General features: G+C 40.8%; 1 protein-coding gene across 1 annotated transcript; it reads left to right on the forward strand.

The window, feature by feature from the left end:
• Nucleotides 1-1,811: 1,811 nt before the first annotated feature.
• Nucleotides 1,812-25,864, forward strand: LOC116534666 (cytochrome P450 3A21). Its single transcript, XM_032255266.1, has 13 exons — nt 1,812-2,081; nt 5,623-5,716; nt 8,201-8,253; nt 10,420-10,519; nt 13,595-13,708; nt 13,973-14,061; nt 15,337-15,485; nt 16,596-16,723; nt 17,801-17,867; nt 20,113-20,273; nt 21,700-21,926; nt 23,277-23,439; nt 25,322-25,864. Exons 1-13 carry the CDS (start codon nt 2,011-2,013, stop codon nt 25,415-25,417), a joined length of 1,512 nt encoding a protein of 503 aa, XP_032111157.1. The 5' UTR covers nt 1,812-2,010; the 3' UTR covers nt 25,418-25,864.

The raw sequence follows: 25,864 nt of genomic DNA on the forward strand, positions 1-25,864 counted from the left end.
CCACTGAAAGGAGACAGAAATGGATCAGAATTCCTTGAACTTTTATCCTAGTTCTCCTGGGGATTGTCACCCACCCTTCCATGTCTGTCCTTTGTTGGTATGACACTTGCTGTCACTTCTTTCTTTAAGTACCTCTCTGTAGGGCTCTGTTATTCCAGGGATTCCAGTTATTGGCACATGCATTCCTCCATCCAAGCATGTTTATATGTCTCCTGCTCCACTAGGCTGTCCCCAAGGAAGATGTGGCTCCCGGCACACACCTGGCACAATACTGCACAAGACATTCACCCACTTGGCCTTGAATCTGACACGCAATCTGGCATGACATTCACCCACTCAGGCCAGATGCTGAGCAGCCCTGGAGGCTTAGGGCCAGAGGGATGGGAAGGGTTGCCTTTCTGGGGTGAGTATCAGTTTCTACAGGAAGGCTGAGTGTGAGAAAGAATAAAGAAGGAAGTGCACAAGCACAGCCTAAACATCTTCTATTTCTACTGAGTTTTAAGAACTCTGAGATTTTGTTTGTCATTTAATCCACCATTCCTCAGGCCAAGCAGACACAGAACTTGGGTCAGAGTGATGATAACAAGCTGATACAATTTTCACACCCTCATCACTGAGATCTCTCCCATCAGAAATGGGTTGGGGGGCTCACAGGTGGCAGCAACTGCTATTACAGGCCTCATCTCTGCCACCTCCTGGGGCCTGCTCTCATCCCATTAGAAAATCCTCCATTTGTCAAAAAGGAAGCCATTTGCTTTGAATCCCAATTCCACCCCTAAGAGACTGGGAACATATTGGAGTCCTTGATGCTGTGTGAGCCTGCAGTGACCGCTGCCCCATCATTGCTGGCTAAGGTGGTTGGGATCCACCTGGCCATCTGGGCAGCTGTTCTCTTCTCTCCTTTCTCTCCCACTGTTTCTACACATGGAGTATTTCCAGAGAGAAGTGACCACTCTTTGGTAAAGAACCTGTCTAACTTGCTATCTACTGCAGGGCTTTTGAAGGGTTCACAGGAAGCAGCACAAATTGATAGTATTCCATGAAGCCATCAGCTCCATCTTATTCACACCCTGTCTCGCCTTTAGGGGTCCTCTTGCCAACAGAATCGCAGAGGACCAGCCTGACAGTGCAGAGACAGCAGCTGAGGCACAGCCAAGAGCTCTGGCTATAGGAATGACCTAAGAAGATGGAGTGGTCATTGGAAAGTCAGAGGGGATGACACATAGGGGCCCAGCAATCTCAGCCAAGTCAACTCTACCAGCCTTTCTGGTCACCAACTGTGTGTTCAGCACCCTGATAGGAGCAGAACCATGAGAGTGAATAAGACCAGATTATGCCCTTCAGGAGCTCATCTCGGGTAAGGAAAACAGGTGTGGAAATCCACAATGGTGGTCAAGAGGAAAGAGGACAACAGGATTGTGTGAAGGAAACGGTCATATCTGTGTGAGTAGGTTGGTGAGGAAAGACTCTAAGAGAAGGCTCTGTCTGGCTGGGCTTGGAAGGATGCATAGGAGTCTTCTAGGGGGCACAGGGGCACTCCAGGCATGGGTATAGATCTGTAGGTATGGCTTGTTGGGATGGATTTCAAGTATTCTGGAATGAAGACAGCCATGGAGACAAGGGCAGGAGAGAGGAGATTTAATAGGTTTCATGTCAATGGCTCCACTTGAGTTTCTGATAACCCCTATAACCCTTGGACTCTCCAGTAACACTGAATGACTTGTTTATGATTCCCCAAAGAATATGAACTCAAAGGAGGTCAGTGGGTGTGTTATGTGTGATTCTCTGCCAACTGCCAAGGTGAAGCCTCTTCCAACTGCAGGTGGAGCGCAGGTGGCCCTGCTACTGGCTGCAACTCCAGCCTTGCCTCCTGAATCCAGTACATAAACAATGCAGCAGCCTCACTGAATCACTGCTGTGCAGGGCAGGAAATCTCCACGCACACAGTCCAGCAAACAGCAGCACGCAGCTGAAAGGAAGACTTGGAGGAGAGAGATAAGGAAAGTAGTGATGGATTTCATCCCAAACTTGGCTGTGGAAACCTGGCTTCTCCTGGCTGTCAGCCTGGTGCTCCTGTATCTGTGAGTAACTGTCCAGGCTCCTCTCCCCTGTTTCCTTGGACTTGGGGTGCTAATCAGGACTCTTCTTTATCTGTTTTAAAGATCAAAAAGAGATGTTCAGGCCAGGTGCGGTGGCTTACACCTGTAATCCCAGCACTCTGGGAGGTCAAGGAGAGAGGATTGCCTGAGGTCAAGAGTTCAAAACCAGCCTGGCTAACATGATGAAACCCTGTCTCTACTAAAAATACAAAAATTAGCCAGGTGCGGCGGCGCATGCCTGTAGTCTCAGCTACTTGGGAGGTTGAAGCAGGAGAATCTCTGGAACCTAGGAGGCGGAGGTTGCAGTGAGCCGAGATCATGCCGCTGTACTCCAGCCTGGGTGACAGAGCAAGACTCCGTCTCAAAACAAACAAACAAAAAATAGATGTTCAAAGAGAAGTAGCTTAAGTGTTGGATGCTACAAACATAGAGATTATTACAGATCTTACGCAGATCTATAAAGAAATAAATAAGCATCTCCGCCATCCATCTTTAGTGACAAGAAGGGTTTAGGGACAGCTTTGATTGAGGATGATCTAATTGACAATAGTTTTGGACCCAGCTTACTAAACCAGAATTTGGATTTCACATTTTTCCCTTTACGTTGTGGTAGAAGATGATAAAGGGAAAAATGGAGGTATTAAAATAAACTGTCAGGAAAGTATATTTAAAAAGACATATGCAATCTTGTCATAGAGGTATACATTTGTGCATTAGACTCATACGGGATTATGAGTCTAATGCACAAATGTATACCTCTATGACAAGATTGCATATGTCTTTTTGTGGGATTCCCGGCATCCTAGAGCAGGTGGAGAGAAGAGTTACTCCCCACTGTGGGCAGTGGAGCCTTCCCATCTGTCACGTTTTACTTCTACCTCAATTTCACTTTTATTAAGAATAGGGAATTATGATGACATGAAAATAGAAAATATAAACCTCGTTTTAATTCTTTCACAGAATGGTTAGAAATTCAGTGCATTGTGGCAACAGTTTCCGTTTGCTGATATTTTAACATGAATTGCTATGGCTTAAATTTATTATATTTAAAACCAGATTTTTTTGGAGATAAACTATTTTCAGCATGTTCCCCTGGATGATAAAAGAGGGCTATTGGTTCAGTATTTGTGACAATAAATGTGTGTAAAATAACCTCACATTTCCAGAATAATGTCAGGAATATGAGTCTAATGCACAAATGTATATCTCTATGACAAGATTGCATTTGTCTTTAAAATATACCTTCCTGACAGTTTATTTTAATACCTCCATTTCAAATAAACCTGCTTAGCAGGTTATCATAAACTCTCAAGGCAGGGAAGCAAGCAAGACTGTGAGTGAGTGATGACAGTAAAGGTACCCAGGTAGGATCAGTATGAAGTGAGAAAATATTCCTTAGCTCTCAGGGTACAACTCCAAGGAGATATTTATGGGTCCTGGCCCCAGAGTGGAGGTCACTCAAAGGGCAAACAGGTTGGCATCTCATCTGCTTCAAGCCTGGACACGGGGCACCATCTGTGTCACTCTGTGTGTGCTTTGCCATGTTGTGGGGCTGTCACTACAGATTTGGGCAGCCGGGCAGGCAATACCTTAGCCTTAGACAATGCTGATGCAGCCCAGGAGTCAGAAACTGTAGTGTAGACCATGTCCTCCTTAGGCCAACATGATTACGTGCAATAGATGACTGGCTTTTCTGTTAGCCTCTTCATTGGAACCAAAAGCAGCATTACTCTACCAAACAGAGGACAGCTGGAAAGAAACTAAAGACTTCGCCCAGCTCACCCTCTGCCTTGACATGGTACCATGTGAGTCTAGACATTTGCCAAGATCTTTCCTCAGGGGCCAGTGCTGCTGACACATTAACTCAATAGTTTGTCCTGGCCTGAGAGGTCAGGTAACTTGCTTAAAGTTCAGGAGCAGAGATTAGTGTCATTGATTTGCGATGGCTGTGACAACAAAGGAAGGAACCGGAGTGGGAAAACCCAGGGCCACCCTGGTTTTAGTAATGGTGCACGCACTTCCACTAACTTTTCTGGGGGAAGGATCCAAATGCACTATTGGGCCTGGCTGTGCTGCCTCCTCTGGGTCCTCCAAACACGACCCCCCATGCAATTTCTCAGTTGTATTTTACCACATATTATAAGAGTCACTGGATTTGTACAGAATGTTTGGAACCTTTACTGCCTTAAAAGCTACCCTTTAAAGAAGAGAAAACGGTCTTAATTCAACTGTGGAATATTTTATGGTTACGTGGAATACTGCATCTTTTGCTATCAACAGGAGGGTATGTGGACATTAGAAGGCCCCTGTCTTTCAGCTGAAAGCACATACAAGGTGAACGGATCCATTTATACACTCCACACTATTCAGCCACATTTTCCTAATTTGCCTCTCTGGGGCCAACTATGTGGGACTAGCAGGTTCATGGCTGAATTGATGGCTGGCGACCCCTTCCATCAGCCTTTGTTCTTCCTCCAGTCCTCTACCCCTCAGTAACATCAGACTGGGAAAGTCTTCAGACATCCATAACCCCCAGCTGGGAGGGTCCATGCATGACCCATCAAAGATGAGCTGCAAGCAGGCCTGCCATAGGGAGCACCAGCCTTAACGGGTTTTCCTACAGAGATAGTTGATGTGCAGAGGCAACAAACTGACTGCTTTGTGACTGATCGCCTTGAAAAAAATGAGCATGTCTGGCTGTAATCATCCTTTCTTGCATTGCTATAAAGAAATGCCTGAGGCTGGGTAATTTATAAAGAAAAGAGATTTAGTTGGCTCATGGTTCTGCAGGCTGTACAGGAAGCACAGTGACTTCTGCCTCTAGGGAGGCCTCAGGAAATTTACAATCATGGCAGAAGGTGAAGGAGAAGCAGGCAGATCTTACATGGCTAGAGCAGAAGCAAGGGAGAGTGGGGAGGAAGTGCCACACACTTTTAAACAACCAGATCTCATAAAGTCTCATTGTCACGAGGACAGCATCCAAGGGGGGATAGTGTTAAACTATGAGAAACTGCCTCTAAGATCCAATCACCTCCTACCAAGCCCCAACTCCAGCATTGGGGATTACATTTCAACATGAGATCTGCGTAGGGGTACAGATGCAGACCATAGCACTGGCACCATGCTTATCAGGTGAATGATAAGGATGAGGATTCCCAAATCAGAGAAGAGTCCACTTATTAGATAGACATATGGGAATGAAGTGCCCTGGAAGACTTCCCACCTGAACCTCTCAGGAGCGCTCACGTTTGAGGACATTTATGAAGTATTCACTCCAGGATTGGGACCAGGAAGACTTCAGCTGCTTTTAGCTAATCATTGTGACTTTTTGGGGTCTCATGGTGGAGGCAGGAAAGGACCTGATGAACAAATATAATCTTTGCCGTTGGAGTTACTCTTATTATTTATTGCCTTAATGTTACCTACCTCTCTTGATAATTCCAGTTCCTCAGTCAGTGACTCACCAGTCCCTGTATCTATAAAGTCACAAACCCTGTGACCTGATTTCTGTTTCACTTTGTAGATATGGAACTCATTCACATGGGCTTTTTAAGAAGCTTGGAATTCCGGGACCCACACCTCTGCCCTTTTTTGGAACTGTTTTGTCCTACCGTCAGGTAAGTGTTCTGGAGCTCCCCGTTTTGCTTCTTGTGATGGCAAAGTGCAGCTTAGTTCCATCAGTAAAAATGCTTCTCCTTGGGAGGAAGGTCTGAGGTTTTACACTTTCAGAAACAGTGTGCAGACATCACCCAGAGCACAGCAAAGATTACCCCAGGGCTCTTGTTAACTCTCAGGAACCTCAGGTTTGCCTCAGTCAAACAGCCCAAATCTCAGGGAGATCGGCAACCTGATGTCAGAACTTGATGTGAAGACTTTGTGAGCATCATAAAGAGGATTTTCTTCTTGCTCCGTGCAGGTTCCCAGGAAGGTACAGTCATACTTAAAAGTAGTAACAGGACCTTCCGATTGTGGCTTCTTATCTGTGTACATGAGAGTCAAACTCTCCTCTGTGTAGCAAGAGCTCATGAGTTAGCCTTTTTTCCCTTCCTCCTGGATAGCTTTGAAATTCAGTTTACTGAGGACCCCAAGTATTTACCATTGGGTCGTTTGCACCTACTTGAATAGTCTCCAAAAAATGCTAAATTCCCTGATAGTATTTCCATGGCTCTACCCCAGCTCTTACTCCCCATGACATCTTTTGTAGTTTTGAGAGACAGAACAAAGGGTTTCTGCTTTACTTCTTCTCCTTCAAAAGCTGCACCCTATGGGTGAGTCTTAGCAGGGAGTGATGTAACTGAGATGAGATGGTGGTTGTCTATCAACCTGAGATATTTAAGCACAAAATGAATTTGTGTGTGTGTGTGCGCGTTTTACACAAAGATGGAATCACATGCGAAATCACTAGAAAGGGGACGATGTGACAAAATTATTAAGTATTTAATTTCGCTGAATAGAATGCCACATGTGCCACATGGACTGTGAACTTTGGCCTAGCCTTTATGCCTAACTGGGTCGGATGCTCTGCCAGGGGCCTGGCCCCTGGATGGAAAATGAAGAGCTCATGTCCACAGGGCCAGCAGCAGCAGTCAGCTCTCTGGCTTAGATCATCTTTCCTGCATACCTGAGTCTCATTTCTCAGATTCTAATTCTCCCAAGTGAGGGCTTTGTTGTCTAATTACTGCCCAGGAGCTTCCTATGTTTTCCCTCTGCAAAAGCAATAATTTCCCCACCACCTTTCCCAGGTCAACTCTTTAGTAGATATACCTCCAAAATACACATTTCTGGGACCTCTTTTTGCATAGTTAAAACGTCACCCCTGAAATGTAGAAACAGGAAGGATTTTTTAATTGTACTTTAGGTTCTGGGGTACATGTGAAGATCATGCAGGATTATTGCATAGGTACAAACTTGGCAATGTGGTTTGCTGCCTCCATCCCCCCCGTCACCTACATCTGGTATTTCTCCCCATGTTATTCCTCCCCGACCTCCCCCTTGGCCCCCTACAACAGACCCCAGTGTGTGATGCTCCCCTCCCTGTGTCCATATGTTTTCATTGTTTATCACCTGCCTATGAGTGAGAACATGTGGTGTTTGATTTTCTGTTCTTGTTTCAGTTTGCTAAGAATGATGGTTTCCAGATTCATCCATGTCCCTACAAAGGACACAAACTCATCATTTTTTATGGCTGCAGAGTAGTCCATGGTGTATATGTGCCACATTTTCCTTGTCCAGCCTATCGTCGATGGGCATTTGGGTTGGTTCCAGGTCTTTGCTATTGTAAACAGTGTTGCAATGAACATACGTGTGCATGTGTCCTTATAACACAATGATTTATAATCCTTTGGGTATATACCCAGTAATGGGATTGCTGGGTCAGATGGAATTTCTATTTCTAAGTCCTTGAGGAAGTGCCACAGTTGTTTTTAAGTTTCAGTGAAAACTCCGAGCCAGTGTCATAATTTGTTATGCTCGATGTGTAGAGGTGACATTTTCTCGTAACTTCCATGTTAAGCTGGAAAACTGGAAAGCAAGTTCACTTTGTCAGTCTGTTGCTCACTCATTTTCTCACTCAACAACATGCCTCAGACTTACCTAAATCTGCTAGACTAAAAGAGGTCCTTGGGGTCTGTAACTTTCTAATTGTGCTAGAATTCTAGAGCGAGCTCGTGAAATAAATGAAAAGGATGACGAACAAAGAGATCAAAGGCTGTGCATTCCCTTCTGACACTCACTCACGTTCCCTCAGCTTCAGTTTCCCCACTGTCCCTGGAGGTGATCATTCAGGGATTTATCAGATTTTAGAGACAACACATGAAAAAGAAAAAGACATTGAAAGACAAGGAGTTGCTTAGTATTTATCCACAAGGATAAGTCATTCAGTATCCACAACACTTGGAGGAAATTCAAGAGTGATTTTTAAATTTCCCATTTCAAAAGTCTCCTCTGTTTTCTCTCCTTTCCCTTATGACATCTCTAAATAAGCTTCCTCTAACTGCCAGCAAGTCTGATTTGATTGGACTCGACTGTTTTCAGTCCCATTTAGAGGCAGGGTTAAGTACATTTAAAATAATAATCAAATATTATTTTGTTTCTCCTCCCAGGGCTTTTGGAAGTTTGACATGGAATGTTATAAAAAGTATGGAAAAGTGTGGGGGTGAGTATTCTGGAAACCTCCATTGGATAGACTTGTTTCTATGATGAGGTTACCCCACTGCACAGAGGACAGTCTTAGCCCAGAGCCTCTTAGGATGAAGCTCTTGTAAACCTAACTATAAACAGAGAACTTCTCTGAAAGAAGAGGATAATTATTGCAATGGGAATCTGTGTGCTATTATAAACTATATGCAAATTCAGGGGGGCAAAGAAAGACAAAGATGCTCCAAGGAAAATAGGAGGGGGATTTCATATCAGTTTTGAAATAATTATCCCTCCCTACAAAGATTAATAACAAGGGTGGCTCCACACCAAGGTTGAACAGGCAGTTGCTAGGCAGGTGTCCTTGAAAAACTATTTTTATGTAAGGTTGGGATGGCCTTTGTGCAAGCTCGTGGTTTTGCAAAGTCTTTCATGGTAGTTTTGTTATCAGGCACACAAGCATGAGAATCCCCTCTTCATAGCCTTATTTGTCAGGGTTTTTACATACACACTCGCTTGCTCGCTCTCTCTCTCTCTCTCTCTCTCTCACACACACACACACACACATAGTGACATCATTTTGGTTCTGACAACGTTCACACTCACTATTGTAAAACTTTTCGAGGCTTGTCCTACCAAGGATGTTGAGCTCTTCAGTCTCAACTAGGCTGGAAGCATTGTGGTTACAACTCTTCTCCAGGCTTTGTTGGCTCAGGGACTCCCAGCATTGCCTTCTGTCCAGTGGCTGCCTATTCCCCTTTTCTTTTTTTCTTCCTTAGGTGCCCTTTTCTCACATGCATTGTCTCAGACTCTTCTAATATGTGCTCATGAATGCATGGCATCATCTTCTTCCCACATCAATTCACTTCCAATTAAAAGTCAAAACTCTTCCATTTAAACTTTGGAATTAATGTACTTTTAAAAGAAGGGTTAAGAGATACAGAGAAACAGACTGGGAAACCATTTATGTTCTGCTGGTTTTTTTTTTTTTTTTTTTCACTTTTCTCTGCAAGTGTGGAATTTTTCCTTCCATTTTGTTATTAAATTTAAGCCAAGACTTTTTAATAGAAGGATGTACAAGTATTTGTCTATACCTTTGTGCTGAATTTGAAGAGATGCTGAATATTCTTGAACCATTGTGTTCCCTGGGGGCTGATGGACTGTGATTTTATCAGGTGGCCTCAGCCAATTGCAGCAGCTGTTCCCTGTCAGAGGTGCTAGAGGTTTGGTGAGAGCAGTGGAGGAGGTGCAGTGGTGTGTGTGTTCACCAGAAGCAAGTGGGAGAAGCTCTTTGTGCTTCTTCCTCTTCTCTCACCAAGTCCTCAGAAACTGCAGTGCCGGCTGCGGGGTGCTGTGGAGCTGGCACGGCCCATACAGGCAACATGCCTGAGTAGAAAGAACACAAAGCTTGTGATGTCCATGGGTCCTACTCCAACTGCCCCTTGCAACATTTAGTCCTTGTGAGCATCTGATGATTTACCTGCCTTCAATTTTTCATGAACCTAATAGTCTTTTCAAAAATGAGATATTTTGGGCTGGGTGCAGTGGCTCATGCCTATAATTCTAGCACTTTGGGAGGCCAAGATGGGCAGATCACGAGGTCAGGAGATCAAGACCACCCTAGCTAACACGATGAAACCCTGTCTCTATGAAAAATACAAAAAATTAGCCAACTGTGGTGGCATGCACCTGTAGTCCCAGCTATTTGGGAGGCTGAGGCAGGAGAATTGCTTGAACCCAGGAGGCGGAGGTTGCGGCGAGCCGAGATGGTGCCACTGCACTCCAGCCTGGGTGACAGAGCGAGATTCCATCCCCAAAAAAATATATATATATTTAGACATATGAAACATTATGGATAGTGGCAAGGGAAATACCCACGTATGCACCACCCAGCTTAACAAATGCTCTCCTGTATTCTAAGCATGATCTCTTTGAGGAGCTCTTTTGCCTTTCAATGTCTCTTCCCTGTTTGGCCCACATTACCCTTCGTCATATGAAGACTTGGGTGGCTCCTTTGTTAGACTCTTGCCATGTGTCATACCTAATGAACTAGAACCTAAGGTTGCTGTGGATTGTACGAGTAGGGGATTATGTAATCTCAGGATCAAAGTCTGGCTTCCTGGGTTTGGCTCCAGCTGTAGAATAAGGCTGTTGATGTTTAATCAACTGTTTTTTTCCCACACAGGATTTATGATGGTCGACAGCCTGTGCTGGCTATCGCAGATCCCAACATAATCAAAACAGTGCTAGTGAAAGAATGTTACTCTGTCTTCACTAACCGGAGGGTAAGCATCTATTTTTTGAAATTTAAATGCTGATTGATTAAATTTTTATTTTGAAATTCTTATATATTCATATACAGTTACCTAAAAAATGTTCAGGAAGGTTCCACGTACGCTTCATCCTGCCCCCCCACAATGGTAACATATTGCAATCTTGCATAATTATAAATACAGTATATTCATGTTACTATAGTACAGGAAATTGACATTAATATATTGATACAGTTTACAGAGCTTATTCAGATTTCACCAGTTTTATGTGCCCTCATTTGTATATTTGTATGTGTAGTTGTGTGTGTGTGTGTTTTTGTTTTTGTTTTATTTTTTTTTTTCCAGGCCCCAAACTAAACTTTATTTTGAGTGGCCTCACAGAACACAGCCCTCCAGTCTTTCCTAGGCAACACCCTAAATTTAAAGGGACCTGCCAATGTCTTTTTTTCTTTTTTATTTTTTTTACTGTTTTTTTTTTTTTTTTCCCATTTATTTATTTTATTGCATTTTAGGTTTTGGTTTGTTTTCTTTTTGAGACGGAGTCTTGCTCTGTCTCCCAGGCTGGAGTGCAGTCGTGCAGTCTTGGCTCACTGCACCCACTGCCTCCCGGGTTCAAGTGATTCCCCTGCCTCATCCTCCCAAGTAGCTGGGACTACAGGCACGCACCACCATGCCCAGCTAATTTTTGTATTTTAGTAGAGACAGGGTTTCACCAAATTGGCCAGGCTGGTTTTGTGTGTGTGTGTAGTTCTGTGCAAATTTATCACATTCGTAGACTTGTGCAATGATCAGCATGATCAAGATGAATACCCATTCCATCACCATGTGGCTCCCTTCTGCTATCCTATAGTCACAAGTGTTTTTCTCTGACAGGGTCTATATCAGAGCAAACTTTGAGGTCAATGTATTAATATTTCCTTTTATGGATTGTGCTTTGGTGTCAAGTCTGAAAGTTCTTTGCCTAGCCCTTCTTCCTATATTGCTGTTTTTTTCTAAAAGTCATAAAGTTTAATGCTTTACTAAATGTAACTCTATTACCCATTTTGTGTTATTTTTTGCATAAGGTATGAGATTTAGATCAAGGTTTATTTTTTTGTGGCTTTTGGCTGTCCAGTTGTTCCAACACCATTTTTGGAAAGGTGGGCATATTGTTAAAAATCAACTGGGCTTATTTCTGTGCATCTCTCAATTGCTATTCTGTCCCATTGATCACCATGTTTATTCCTCCACCAATACCGCACTGTGGTGACTCTAGTAGCTGTACAGTAACTCTTTTTTTTTTTTTTTTTTGATCAATAAAAGCTTTAGGGATATCTGCACATGTACATTTACATTCAAGTTGATAACGTAGTTTATTTCAATACAAATTATGCTAGAGAACGCTTACATTTCAGACATGGTCGTACATGTGCTATTTGAAATTCTTCATCTTGATACAGATATTGATTGTGAATCTCTTGATGATAGATATACAGCTAATTTTTCCCAAAACTCATGAAGATAACTGTATTGCTTGATGATCTGTATTGCCCCAGATCCTCTTAGGTCATGCAGGCTGTCTATAGCTTGCTTTGGTGATACTGTGTCTGACAGGCTGTATAGTAACTCTTAACATCATGTAGAGTGATTCTTCCTACTTTTATTGACTTATTTTTTCAGATTTGTTTTAGCTTTTCCTGGTCTTCTATTTTTCCATAAAAATTCAGAATGAGTTTGTCAGTGTCTACAAATAAACCTGTTATTTTGACAAGAATTGAATTAAATGTATAGATCAACTTAGGGAAAATCTATATTTTTACTATGTTTGGTATTTCAGTTCATGAACATAGTATGCCTCTCCATTTCCTTAGGTTTCTTTTGACTGCTTTTAACATTTTGTAGTTTTCAGCATAGATATCCTGTACATGTTTTGTTAGATTTACAGCTAAGGTATTTCATTTTTGTTGGAGTGACTCTAAATTATATTATGTTTTTCTTGTATTTTCAGATATTGATTATTGTTACATAGAAATTTGCCTGGTTTTTGTGTGTTGATCTTGTATCCTAGAACCTTGCAAAACTTAGTAGTTCTACAAGTCTTTTTGTATATTCCTTGAGATTTTGTACATTGACAATTATGTCACCTGGAAATGGAGACAGTTCTTTTATTTCCTTTCCAATTTGTATGCCTTTTATTTTTTTTTTCTTGTCTATTGCATTAGGACTTCCCAGTATAATGTTGTGTAAATGCGGTGAATTTTTGAATTGTTCCTAATCTTAGGAGGGAAGCATTCGGTCTTTCATCATTAAGCATGATTTAGATGAAGTGGGTTTTTTTTTTTTTATTGTAGATTCCCTTTATCAAATTGAGGAACTTTCTCTCCCTAATTTGCTGAGTTTTTATCATAAATGAGTGCTGGAAGTGCTCATTATAAAACAAAATATGGTTGTGGAAGATGAAAGAAAGTTTCAAGCATTTTGGCTTGATAGGCCAGTTCCAAGTTGGCAAAAATAATTATCTCTTTTTCTTCCTATCTATGGAATAAAAAATTAAGAGAAAAGAATTTTCATGGAATCTCATTATTTCTTCAAAATACATTCCTAGTTTTAAAAATTTTACCTACTATTTTTTTTTAAATCACCACATCAAGGCACCTCTTTTTCACGTTATCCATGTTGTAGGTGAACATAAAGACAGAGCTTGTCTGAGGCCACATACAGTCCAGCAAAGCCACCTGCCTGTCTGTCACCACTCCCTCTCTACACTGTACAGTCCTGGGGGCAAGTACTAGGTCTTCATCCTGTCTATTCCACTGGAAGACCAGGCTCCCTACCATGTGGAGAATTTGCATACAAAAGGAGACTGGGATATAGAGGCTGGAGACCACATCAGGTGGCTGGGTCTCTTGAACACTGCCCCACACACAAATACATCCCAGGATACCGGGCATCTGGGATAAATCTCTATTGAGTATCTAGCATAGGGCCTGTCACCTAGCAGACAGTCACTAAATATTCGTTAATGTGATGCCTGTTTAACACATTTTCTACAACCATGGAGATCTCCACAACTGATGTAGGACAAAACGTTTCTGCTTTGAACTCTAGTCTTTAGGTCCAGTGGGATTTATGAAAAGTGCCATCTCTATAGCTAAGGATGATGAATGGAAGAGAATACGATCATTGCTGTCTCCAACCTTCACCAGTGGAAAACTCAAGGAGGTATGAAAATAACGTGAGTTTTCATTAGAAACTTAAAGAATGAAGCTGATGGGGACAGGTAGAAAGTAAGATCACCGTCCCTTTCCAAAGGTTAGTCCACTGAATTTGAGCTTGCTAAAAATGGTCTTTATGTTTATGTACAGAAAAGACATCACAAAATTCATTACAAAATGTCACTTACTGCTCCATGCTGGAGAAAGCCACGTCCTTCTGGGACTTGAGTCTGAGCATTTAACTGTGGGTGGTGTTGTGTTTTGTGCTTAGATGGTCCCTATCATTGCCCAGTATGGAGAGGTGTTGGTGAAAAACCTGAGGCGGGAAGCAGAGAAAGGCAAGCCCATCAACATGAAAGAGTAAGTAGGGGCACAGCCATGGGGTTCTGGGCCATCATTAGCCCCTCCAGCTGCCTGCCACGGAGCTAATATTGCCACTGTTGGGTTATTCCAGTGACCAGGCAAAAGGAGGGCTGTGATATTGCAACTCCCATGGGTCACCCAAGATGCGGCAACTCCCATGAGGAGGTGGGGCAGCTGGAGGTAAAGGGTCTTCTCCCCTGCGCACATGAGCCACGATTTACTTATCTGATAAACTGTCACCTTGAATATTCTGGAAGACTAAATACATACTTTAGGGGGAAAAAAGCATGATTATACTAAAGTTTTAAGTATGGAGTGTATGTGATGGTGGAAAGGGAAGGCACTTGGTATCTGTTGGTTGGCAGTGAGTAGGGTGGGAAAGTTATAATGGAGAACTTTAAATAACTTTGATCCTTTCATGGTTTTTCTGAGGATATCAGTAACATACAAAAGATTAAACATTCCCACTACTACTTTTTCCTCCAGTCTTAAAGAGAGAGGGTGCTAGAAACACCATGGGTAGGGCAAACCTATTATTTGCTGTCTACACTAGTATGTGCTTCAATTTTGCAGGAACAATGGGTGTAATCTGAGCCTGTCCTGGGCAGACTGGGGATATGTGGTCACTCTAGTATAGGAATTTCCAAATCAATTTTTGAGAGATTATTTTTAACCAGGACATTCTTGGTCATTATATTTTATAAAAATGATTCTGCCATCAAGGCAACCTCAGCTCACAAGAGCTGGGGATAGTGGAACTTTCCAAAGCTTTAGCAGGGAGTGTAGAGAATAAAGACAATACTTCTGGGAGCTCAGAACAGGATGTTGCTGTTAAATGCTGAAGAGGAATCAGCTCTGGGCGTAGAGTCTGTAGTCAAACATCACCTTTCTTGAATCCACTAGGAGGAGTTAATTATTCTACTCTTGTCCTGCTAAAGCATAATGCTTACACATCTTATATCATCCACACTCAACACATGCTACTGTAGTTGTCTGATAATGGGTCTCTGTCTTTCTATGACTGGGTTCCTTGACCTCAGAGGTGAGTCTAACTCAGCTTGGTGTCTCCATCACACCTAGCGTAGGGCCAGCTGCATCACTAGCACCTGATAGCCACCTTCTGAGGGGGTGTGATAGAAGATGATTGAGTAGATAGTTCTGAAAGTCTGTGGCTCTTTGTCTTGACTGGATATGTGGGTTTCCTGTTGCATATATAGTGGAAGGATGGTAGAGTGGTGCTGATTTTAATTTTCCATGTCTTTCTCCACTCAGCATCTTTGGGGCCTACAGCATGGATGTGATCACTGGCACATCATTTGGAGTGAACATCGACTCTCTCAACAATCCAAACGACCCCTTTGTGGAAAGCACCAAGAAGCTTATAAGATTCGACTTTTCAGATCCATTCTTTCTCTCAATAAGTATGTGAACTACTATTTCCTTTTCTCTTTCTTTTAAAAATAACTGCTTTATTGAGATGTAATTCGCATACCATGTAATTCATCCACTTAAAATGTACAGTTCAATGGTTTGCAATGTGCTTGAAGATATGTGTGACCATCAACATTGTAAACCCTAAAACATTTTTGTCAATCTAGAGACCTCATACACTTTTAGCTATCAACCCCCTGCCACAAACCCTGTCATCATATGCAACACTAATCAACTTTCTGCCTCTTTATATTTATGTACAGAAAACATAAAGAGGCAGAAAGTTGCCTACTCTGGACACTTCATAGAAATGGTATTAATTTGTCAGTTTTTTTTATTCTCTGGTTCATGAATTTGTACTTTAGTCTGTATCATTTTCTTTCTTCTGCTGGCTTTAGGCTTAGTTTGCACTTCTTTGTTTACTGTGTTGTGGCATGAATGTAGATTATTGGTTTGTGATTTTTTGTTCTCCTAAGTTTAGACGTTATAGCTATAAATTTCCCTCTGAGCACTTCCTTTGCTAAATCCCATGAGTTGTTGGCCTATCACATCTTAATTTGTTTTCACCTCAAAACAGTCTCTATTTGCCCTTTGGATTTCTACTTTGACTCATTGGTTACTTAAGAGTTTATTATTTAACTTTCACATATATGTGAGTTTCCCAATTTTCTTTCCCTTATTGATTTTAGCTTTACTCCATGATAGGTGACAGAGATATGCTATGTTATTTCTATCGTGACTACTATTTCTTGAACAGCATGATTAATTTAAGCAGCACATTATGATTTGGGTTATCCTAAGAGACTCTAGTCCAATAGATAAAGGCTAAGAAATTAGGGCATTGAATTTTGTTTCTTTCATCATTCGAAAGATGCAGAAGTGGCTGCTGATCTCACTTCTGTAGTGGTGGTCCCTATGTATAGACCTGCCCTTGCTCAGCCACTGGCCTGGAAGATGGGCAAAAGTCATAGAAGGAATGGCTTCCAGTTGACAACCTTGATGTCTTTTACTCTTCTGATTGGTAGAGAAAATTAGAATTGCTCTGGTAAATTTTGCATGTTCACAATGGTTTCTTTTCTGTTGTTTTGTTTTTCCTACAGCAATCTTTCCATTCCTTACCCCAATTCTTGAAGCATTAAATATTTCTATGTTTCCAAGAGATTCTACAAGTTTTTTAAGAGAATCTGTAAAAAGGATAAAAGAAAGTCGCCTCAAAGATACACATAAGGTAAAATCTGGTGGTAGTTATAGGAGGATGTTTATTTTTTCATAATTTGTTAGATAATATACATATGATTGGTGCACTTACCTATATGTTTTAAAAGAAAGATTTTAAGATAGAGAGTAATTATGTTTAGAGCAGGAGAATTCATTTGGTAGGAATGCAGAAGGTGCAGTTTGGGGAAGGAGATATGAGAATGAGTCAGAGACAGCACTTAAAATTTGTTATCAGGCGCAACAATTAGTATGCCATGGCATAAATACTATTGAGATAAAATTTTACCACTTCACTTCCCTTCAATAAATTGTCAAAGGATAAACATTACTGTTTGGAAATATATTTTACTGGTATTATACTTTCCCCAGATCATAGATTGGTAAAGAGTCATTTCAAATACAAGCCTGTTATTTTACACATTCTGCAATGAAAGGCCCTATCAGGCTACCTGCTGAAGTATAGTGTGTGTTACATCTGAGCCCTCTCACAACCTGAAGTGAACAGAGGTCTTCTCTGGGAACTGAGGCTGTAAAGCTGGCTAACTCAACTTTGCTTTATGAGCCCTAGAGGCCAGCCAAAGGATGTCTACAGGTCACGGAGGCAGGACTGGATAACCCAGGTGTCAATGAAGATTGTATAGAGCTTGGGAATGTTGGAGTATTTGAAGATGCTCCCACCAAAGCTGCTAAGTTCTGGAAATGTCAGGAGATTAATCTTTGTGGACATTGGAAAGAAGACAAGAATAAAAGGTCCAGGACTTCTTCATGGGTACCAGTTATGCCCACAGAAAGAGCTAGCAACTCTTTGGCCGGAAAGCTGTGTCCAAAAGACAGAGGACTGAGGATCAGGAAGGAGCAAAGACCAAAAAGCAATTGAACATGATAGCCAGATTTGTTTCAGGAAAACATCCTGCTTTCCAAGGATTTAGATGGATATTTTTTTCACTGGTGACTCAGGCAACACCCAACAGATTTCTGGTCTTCAAGGGGCCATATTCTCAGAAGGGAGGTTGAGGACTGCACTTCTGATTTACTTCTGACTTCATGAGTCACTTTCTGTCAATGTAATGTCTCTTTTTGCTTCTAGCACCGAGTGGATTTCCTTCAGCTGATGATTGACTCCCAGAATTCGAAAGAAACTGAGTCCCACAAAGGTAAACAAAGAGTGCTTCCGGGGGCTACTGGTGGGGCACTAAGAGGGAGGTCCTTGTTCTGAAAATGTGCAGGAAGTATTCGAGGAAGATGAGAATTTCTGCCACATAGCAGAACGACACATGTTTGGATGTATAAATGGTAGCAAAGGCACTTTCTAGAGGCATACAGGCATAGATAGCCATGTTCTAAGCTTGAAGGGCAACCCTAAGCAAACCCGGCATGCCATAAAGTCAGTGGTCTGTGGATCACCTACATTAGATCAAATGCCAGTTCTCAGTCTCCTCCAGATCCACTGAAACAAAACTTCTGCCTGGAAATTTATTAGGTTGCTGCAAAAGTAATTGTGGTTTTTGTCATGACTTTTAATGGCCAAAACTGCAATTACTTTTACAGCAACCTAATACATCTAACATCCAGTCAGGAGACACGCTGTCCAAATAAGGGTGATTTTAACTGGCAGTACTTGCTGAAAGTGTGTTCACAAAGTTAATCTACTGCAAAGTTATTTTTTTCCCTTTCGAATGGATAAGTAATTTGTAGGGGAAATCTCTGAGACCAAGTAAATATCCTCTTTGTCTTTAATCTTTCACCTACTAGTTTTACAACCCATGTATGGTTTTTACTAAAGTCATTATTATAATGACAGTGGCAAAATGATGACAATGGTCAATTTCAAGCCACCAAGATTTGGCAACCATCTCACAAAATTCCCAAATATTTACCCATTGGTTCTAGAAAGCAGGACTGGGGTAACTCTAGTAGTCTGCTTTAAATATGTCCATGTCTACATCTACTTCTGTCTGTCTATCATCTATCAATTATGTGTCCATCTATCATCTATCTACTTATCTATTCTCTATCATATATCATCTATCTATTAATCTATCTCAATACAACTTGCTGTGATAAAGGAAATAGTCTACTCTTTCATATAGAAATCACTAGACACATATGGCTATTGAGCACTGGACATGTGGCTAGTGCCACTGAAGAACAATTTTAAATGGTATTTAAGTTTAATTGAATGAAATTTGATTTTAAATAGCCACATGTGGATAGAGGCTACCTTATTGGACAGGAGAGTTCTAAACTTTGAGCTTATGGTTCAATTCCACATCAGTATCATCAGGTACATGGTAACTGAATACAATTATTAGATAGTTGAATTTATCCATGACTACATCACAGAAATCTTCACTGGTAAATCACAGCTCTGTCGACCTTTCTCACACTCATTTCATATTGGTTTTGGTTGTGAATTACATGGTTGGAGCAGGCACCATATTTATTTCTGTGTTCCAGGTCTCTAAGGTCCTAATCCAGTCCTGATCAATTAGATGAGTGATGGAGCATCCTGAGCTTCTCTCAGGAGAAAAATCAAGAGGGGGGCCAACTTGTAATCATAGGAGCTTATGCTCTTTTAATGCCATTCGTCAGACTACAATCAGTCACCAATCATATAGCTTTTTGTCCATCTCTAGTTCCTGTACATCATGAGATAGCAAATTCTGAAACCTGTAGCGTGGCTCTATCCCCTAACACCTCTCAAACATATAATTCATGCTTCTCAAGCTAGGCTATGCAAACAAATCACTATATCTTGTGAAAGTTCAGATTTTGAATCAGTAGTTCAAGGGTGGGGTTTGAGATTTTGCATTTCTAATAAACTCCCAGATGCTTCTGAACTGTGGACCACACTTTGAGTAGCTAGAGGTGGTCTGTAGTCCAATATTGGTCCCTTAAATTCCCTCACACATATCTACAGGAAAGGTCCTTTAATTTTCCCTATATTTAACCATTAATGTTGCAAATTCCCTCAAAGTTTGTCAAGGTATATTGTAGCTAAAATAAATTACATTTTTCTTCGGGGAGAAGACTACCCCATATTAATTTACAATAAAGTACTTTTAGGATCATTCAAGAAGCACACCCATAACACTGAGTAGGTTATGTAGAAACACTCTATCTGAAAATTACCCAGCTGTGCAGGTGGCCGGGATGGCATGAGGAGGAGTGGATGGCCCACATTCTTGTATGCCTTGGGGAAAACTGGATGAAAATGATTTGCCTTGTTCTGGCTCTGTAAGATACACATCAGAGTGAAACTATCCCCAGTGTGACTCTGAATTGCTTTTCTGTTTTTTCCCCTAGGGATTTGAGGGCTTCACTTAGATTTCTCTTCATCTAAACTGTGATGCCTTCCATTGATCTGATTTACTTAAAATGTCTTTCCTCTCCTTTCAGCTCTGTCTGATCTGGAGCTCGTGGCCCAATCAATTATCTTCATTTTTGCTGGCTATGAAACCACCAGCAGTACTCTTTCCTTCATTATGTATGAACTGGCCACTCACCCTGATGTCCAGCAGAAACTGCAGGAGGAAATTGATGCAGTTTTACCCAACAAGGTGAGTGGATGATACATAGAGAAGGAGGGAGGAGGTGAAGCCTCAGTAAAAATGCCTCCTCACCACTTCCCAGGAGAATTTTTATAAAAAGCGTAATTAGTGATTCTTTCACTGACACTATGTAGGAAGGCTCTGAGGGGAGAAACATAGGGAATGGTTGCGATTGGCAGATTTATAAGATCTTTGTAAAACAGTGCTGGCCCTGGTTCATCTGCTTCCTGTTACCACAATAACGCTAAGTTAAAAACATCCAAAAACCTCAGTGGCATCCAACAACAGGCAGTTGTTGCTCACACATCTGCATAGTGAGCTCTGCTGATATTGGCAGGACATGCTCGGGTCTGGCTGAGGTCTGACAGAGCTTGGCCCTGGGTGTTCTGCACAGGCTGACTCAGCTCTACCCCACACCTGTCTCATGTTCCAGTAAGGTAGCTACTGGTGAAGAAGCCAAGCTAGGAACCAGGATATCTGAATCCTGAGCTAAACTCTTAACCTCTATAATATTGCCTTCCAAATATAACACCAAGTACAAGGTGCATATCACCCACACTGTTTTCAGGCCTCTGCCAAAACTGGGATTCTTTGTGGTATGAAGAAACCTAGCTTCTGGGGCTGGCCCTATGGTGGCAGTGAGGTGAACACAAAGGGATAGAGATTACAGTCCAGCCCTGAAGCAACAACTAGGAGACTGTTTCAACAAATGAGGACAGGGCTGTTCCAGCCTCTTTATAACTTTCACTAGCATTGAAATTGTGTGCTCTGGTAACATCCAACCAGAACCTTCTTTTATCATATTTGGGATAAAAAGGGACTAGTTTATTCTCAAATTATTGACAGAGATTTTATATAATATAGTGTTTCTCTCCACATTTATTTATATAACAAAAGTCCTGCTTTTTTTTTGTACACACACACATATATAATACAAATCCTGCTTTGTAACTCTTGTTGTTTGTATATATAACAAAAAGTTACCATGCAGGACTTTGCAACCAATAATCCTTGTGTGGCACAGAGAATTTGCTTCTTTTATCTGTTTTTACTTTTCTGGTTACAGGCATATGACTTCTTTTTTGAAAGGTGACAGTCACTTTATCACATTTTATTTGATGCTAGTGGTCATAGCCTATTAGTCACATCTATTTCCATGAGAAAGAAAAACCACTATACAGTTATGCTAAAGATTTTAGTACCTGGGGTGAGATGGTCCTGAATGTCTCTCACCTTCATTACTCCTCCACATATCTCAGTGGCCATTCAGCACATCAATGGGCATGACAGTTATTAAAATACTTTATGAATGCTACGATCCTTTACCAGTATGAGTTAGTCTCTGAAGCTCCTAACACTTCAGTAGTACTACATGGAGTGAGTTAAAAGTTAATTCAAATTATCAATGTATCCAAATCTGTTTCTTTCTTTCCAGGCACCAGCCACCTATGACACCGTGCTACAGATGGAGTATCTTGACATGGTGGTGAATGAAACACTCAGATTATTCCCACTTGCTATGAGACTTGAGAGGGTCTGCAAGAAAGATGTTGAAATCAACGGGATGTTCATTCCCAAAGGGGTAGTGGTGATGATTCCAAGCTATGCTCTTCACTATGACCCAAAGTACTGGACAGAACCTGAGAAGTTCCTCCCTGAAAGGTACAAGGCCCCTGGGAAGGGAGCCCTCCCTGAACCAGACTGGTTCAAGCATATTCTGCCTGTCTTAATCTACAGGACACTCATGTGGTCGTACAATCATTTGCTTGTCTTTTTTAAAAGTTTTTTTTTTAATCATCAAATTGATCACTGTCACACTTTACAAACCATAGACTAGAAAAAAGAAAGCTATAGCTACCCACAGTCCCAACAACTTAAGATAAAGGTCATCAATTATGTCCTTATGCGTCATAAGTCTCCAAAATATATGGACTCTTTTAAAACACATGATCATAATGCTATTATTATTTATCCCCCAAATGAATATTTTTTTCTTAATATAATCAAATATTTAGGAATCAAATTTGAATAAAACATTTTTTATTGGATCTAATATTCAAAGAATTTATAGCTTAGTGGAACAGACAAAGCAGCAATGATACTGCTGTACATCAGTACAGTAGCATCATATGGCCATGTAAATTATCTGACTTAAACTATTCTATGGAGGAGTGGGGGAGAAAGAAGGAGAAACAGGGAGAAATGGAGAGAACAAGAAGGAGGGATAAGACAAGGTAGGGAGGAGAATTAGAAAAACAAGAGAGGAGAGAAGGAAAGTGCAAAATAACAATTTTGAAATAGGGCAAGACAATTTCCCCTTCTCCTTCCACATGACCAACATAAGTGTGATTTGAGGCAGGAACCTACTTTTCCATCAATCAGTCTCATCACTTATTTGCCTTTTATAGTGTCAATAAATCACCACCATGAATATAATTTTAGTGTTTAGAAATAAATATTCTTGGCTGGGCATGGTGGCTCATGCCTGTGAGCCAACACTTTGGGAGGCTGAGGCAGGCGGATATTGGTCAAGGTCAAGATATTGAGACCATCCGGGCCAACACGGTGAAACCCCATCTCTACTAAAAATATACAAATTAGCCAGGTGTGGTGGTGGACGCCTGTAGTCCCAGCTATGCGAGAGACTGAGGCAGGAGAATCACTTGAACCTGGGAGGCGGAGGTTGCAGTGAGCCAAGATTGTGCCATTGTACTCCAGCCTGGGCAACAGAGTGAGACTCCATCTCAAAAAGAAAGAAAGAAAGAAAGAAAGATTCTATGCAACACCATTTATCTCAACAAGACTGAAAGCTCCTATAGTGTAAGGAGAGTAGAAAGGATCTGTAGCTTACAATTCTCATAGCAAAATAAGCGTAGCAGGATTTCAATGACCAGCCCACAAAAGTATCCTGTATACTACTAGTTGAGGGGTGGGCCCTAAGTAAGAAACCCTAACATGTAACTCTTTGGGGTATTATGTCATTAACTTTTTAATCTACCAATCTGGAACTAGGTTCAGTAAGAAGAACAAGGACAACATAGATCCTTACATATACACACCCTTCGGAACTGGACCCAGAAACTGCATTGGCATGAGGTTTGCTCTCATGAACATGAAACTTGCTCTAATCAGAGTCCTTCAGAACTTCTCCTTCAAACCTTGTAAAGAAACACAGGTAAGTCAATTTTTGTATAAATAGTGTTTTATTAATTATTATTTTAACTGAATGGTCTATATATTTTAAAAAGAATATGCTCATTTAATCTTTTAATAATTTCTTCTATGGGCCAAAGAACATATTTGGACTCATCTATGATTTTTAAGGTTTCTCATGTGAAGCCAAGGTTGAGAATGACTAATTTAAGCATTTCTGGTAGATATGAAGGACTACCACAGTCCAAGAGCATCCTTACTGACCTCACCTTCCAGATGCCTAGCTCCATCCAACTGGGCTACTTTTCAACCCCGTTATAACTCTATTAATGTTCTTTCCTCTTTCTTCCTCATTCTGTTCTTATCTTTCAAGTCATAGTTCAATTCCCAAGCCCTTCCGAAGTGTCTTTTCCACCTAGTCCAGGATCCATTTACTCCTCTGCTCTGTTATTGGTTACTGGAGGCTATTATCATATAATTTCATAATTTGCTATTAAATCACTGAGTTTTGTTCTCTATATTTTCTCTGTATCTAAGAATATCTTCCTTCCTCCATTAACAATATCCTCTCATTTTACTCCTTTTAAAATATCCCAGTGGTGCCTTACAAGAGACTTTATCTAATGCAAGTATTTGGTAAATATTTAAGGAGTGATGTGCAGTCAATTGACTTGCATACAAACATTAAGCTATTTAAACATTAAGCTATTTAATGTGAACATTTAACAAATGACATTCATGTATATATGTGTGTGTGCACATGTGCATGTGCATGTCTGTCTGCAGGGAAATATATTCATGCCTTTTGAAATTTTTTAAATAATGTTTTATATTTATAGAAAGATTAGGAATCTTTTCCCTGAAGAAGTTAAAGAACAGATGTCATTGATTCATATTAAGCAAGACCCTATCAATCTTATTTCTAGGTCTCATGTACTTATTATGCAACTCTGCCCCTTAAGTAAGCTTTCTACATAGGAGAGGAAGAAGATAGAGATGGTTTCCATATTTCCATATTCCATATTATTTATAGCTTCATGTCAGCTGTGTAGCTATCCTCTATGTGTGCTTAGACAGGGGACTCAGCCCTGAGAAAAAGTGGTCCTCTGGCACACCTGGGATGGGGAAGTACTCCCTGGTAAGCTTCCAAGCTGGCACTTCTTGATCTCCATGGCAGTTTTCTTGCCCATTACTCTGTGGAGATCAGAATATCACTCTGTTGTGTCCCCTCAATACTGAAGGAGTGTCTCAGTAAGAAAGAATGGGGCAAAAAAAAAAAAGGGGGGGGCTACAAGTTGAGTCAAAATACTGTAGGAATTGAGGAGTTCCCCACTTGCACTACCCTTAGAAGCCAAGGGGAGATGTGAAAAAATAAAATGATAATGCTTACTGAAGGTGTCTTCCCATCTTTACACTGGATGGGTTCAACTGGGAGGAATTACTGGACTCTGGAAGTTGAAGACTGTCCACATAATTGCAATGTACAATAGCTACTCATGATCACCTTGAAAGTTTCAACATACACAAAATTAACTTTATATGACTCTTCAAAAATAGTTTGCCATCACACCTAATAATCTGGTTTAAATTTTAAAAACTCCTCATCCATTTTACTTACAATTTAAATCCAAAAGAACACAGGTTCCCATGAATTTGTCTCAAGCCTGGCACAGAATAGGTGCTCCATAAATATTTTGTTAAATGATAGATGATGAATGGTCTCACTATCCAGTCTTCACACATTATAAAGTAAGTATAAAGAATCCAAGATTTATAGTGCTGAAAGTAGTTTTCATATGTTCACAAAGCATTATTGTCATTAATGCATTTTTTTTACTTTGATGCTATACTTTCTACTTTTGCTTTATTTAATGCTTCTCAATATGCTTGTTTAACTGTTGCAGATCCCCCTGAAATTACGCTTAGGAGGACTTCTTCAAACAGAAAAACCCATTGTTCTAAAGGTTGAGCCAAGGGATGGGACTGTAAGTGGAGCCTGAATTTCCCTAAGGACTTCTGCTTTGCTCTTGAAGAAAGCTGTGCCTCAGAACATCAGCGATCTCAAATTACTTTCTCAATAGAACCTTGAAATAAAGATGGGCTTAATCTAATGTACTGCATAAATAACTGGGGATTATGTACATGCATTGAGCTATCTCACTGACTGTGTAGAGTGTTACAGTTGGTAATATAAAGGAGGTGACCTAGATTTGGCTTCTCTGCTTCTCATAGGACTATCTCCATCACCCCCCACTGCCCCCGCTTAGCACCATTAACTCCTTCTGCACTCTAAGAGAATAAACATTTCTCAATAATTTCATCCACAATTAATGAAAAGAATTATTTTTATGGTTCTAACAGTGATATTTATATGAGATGTTTTATCAGGAGTATTCTATGAAAAGTTTTATATTAAGCAAATAAATAAAAATCTCTTTACAAAAGTA

This window comes from Sapajus apella, unplaced genomic scaffold, assembly GCF_009761245.1.
Source record: "Sapajus apella isolate SASKATOON/1434 unplaced genomic scaffold, GSC_monkey_1.0 scaffold88, whole genome shotgun sequence".
In the NCBI taxonomy this organism is placed as follows: Eukaryota; Metazoa; Chordata; class Mammalia; order Primates; family Cebidae; genus Sapajus; species Sapajus apella.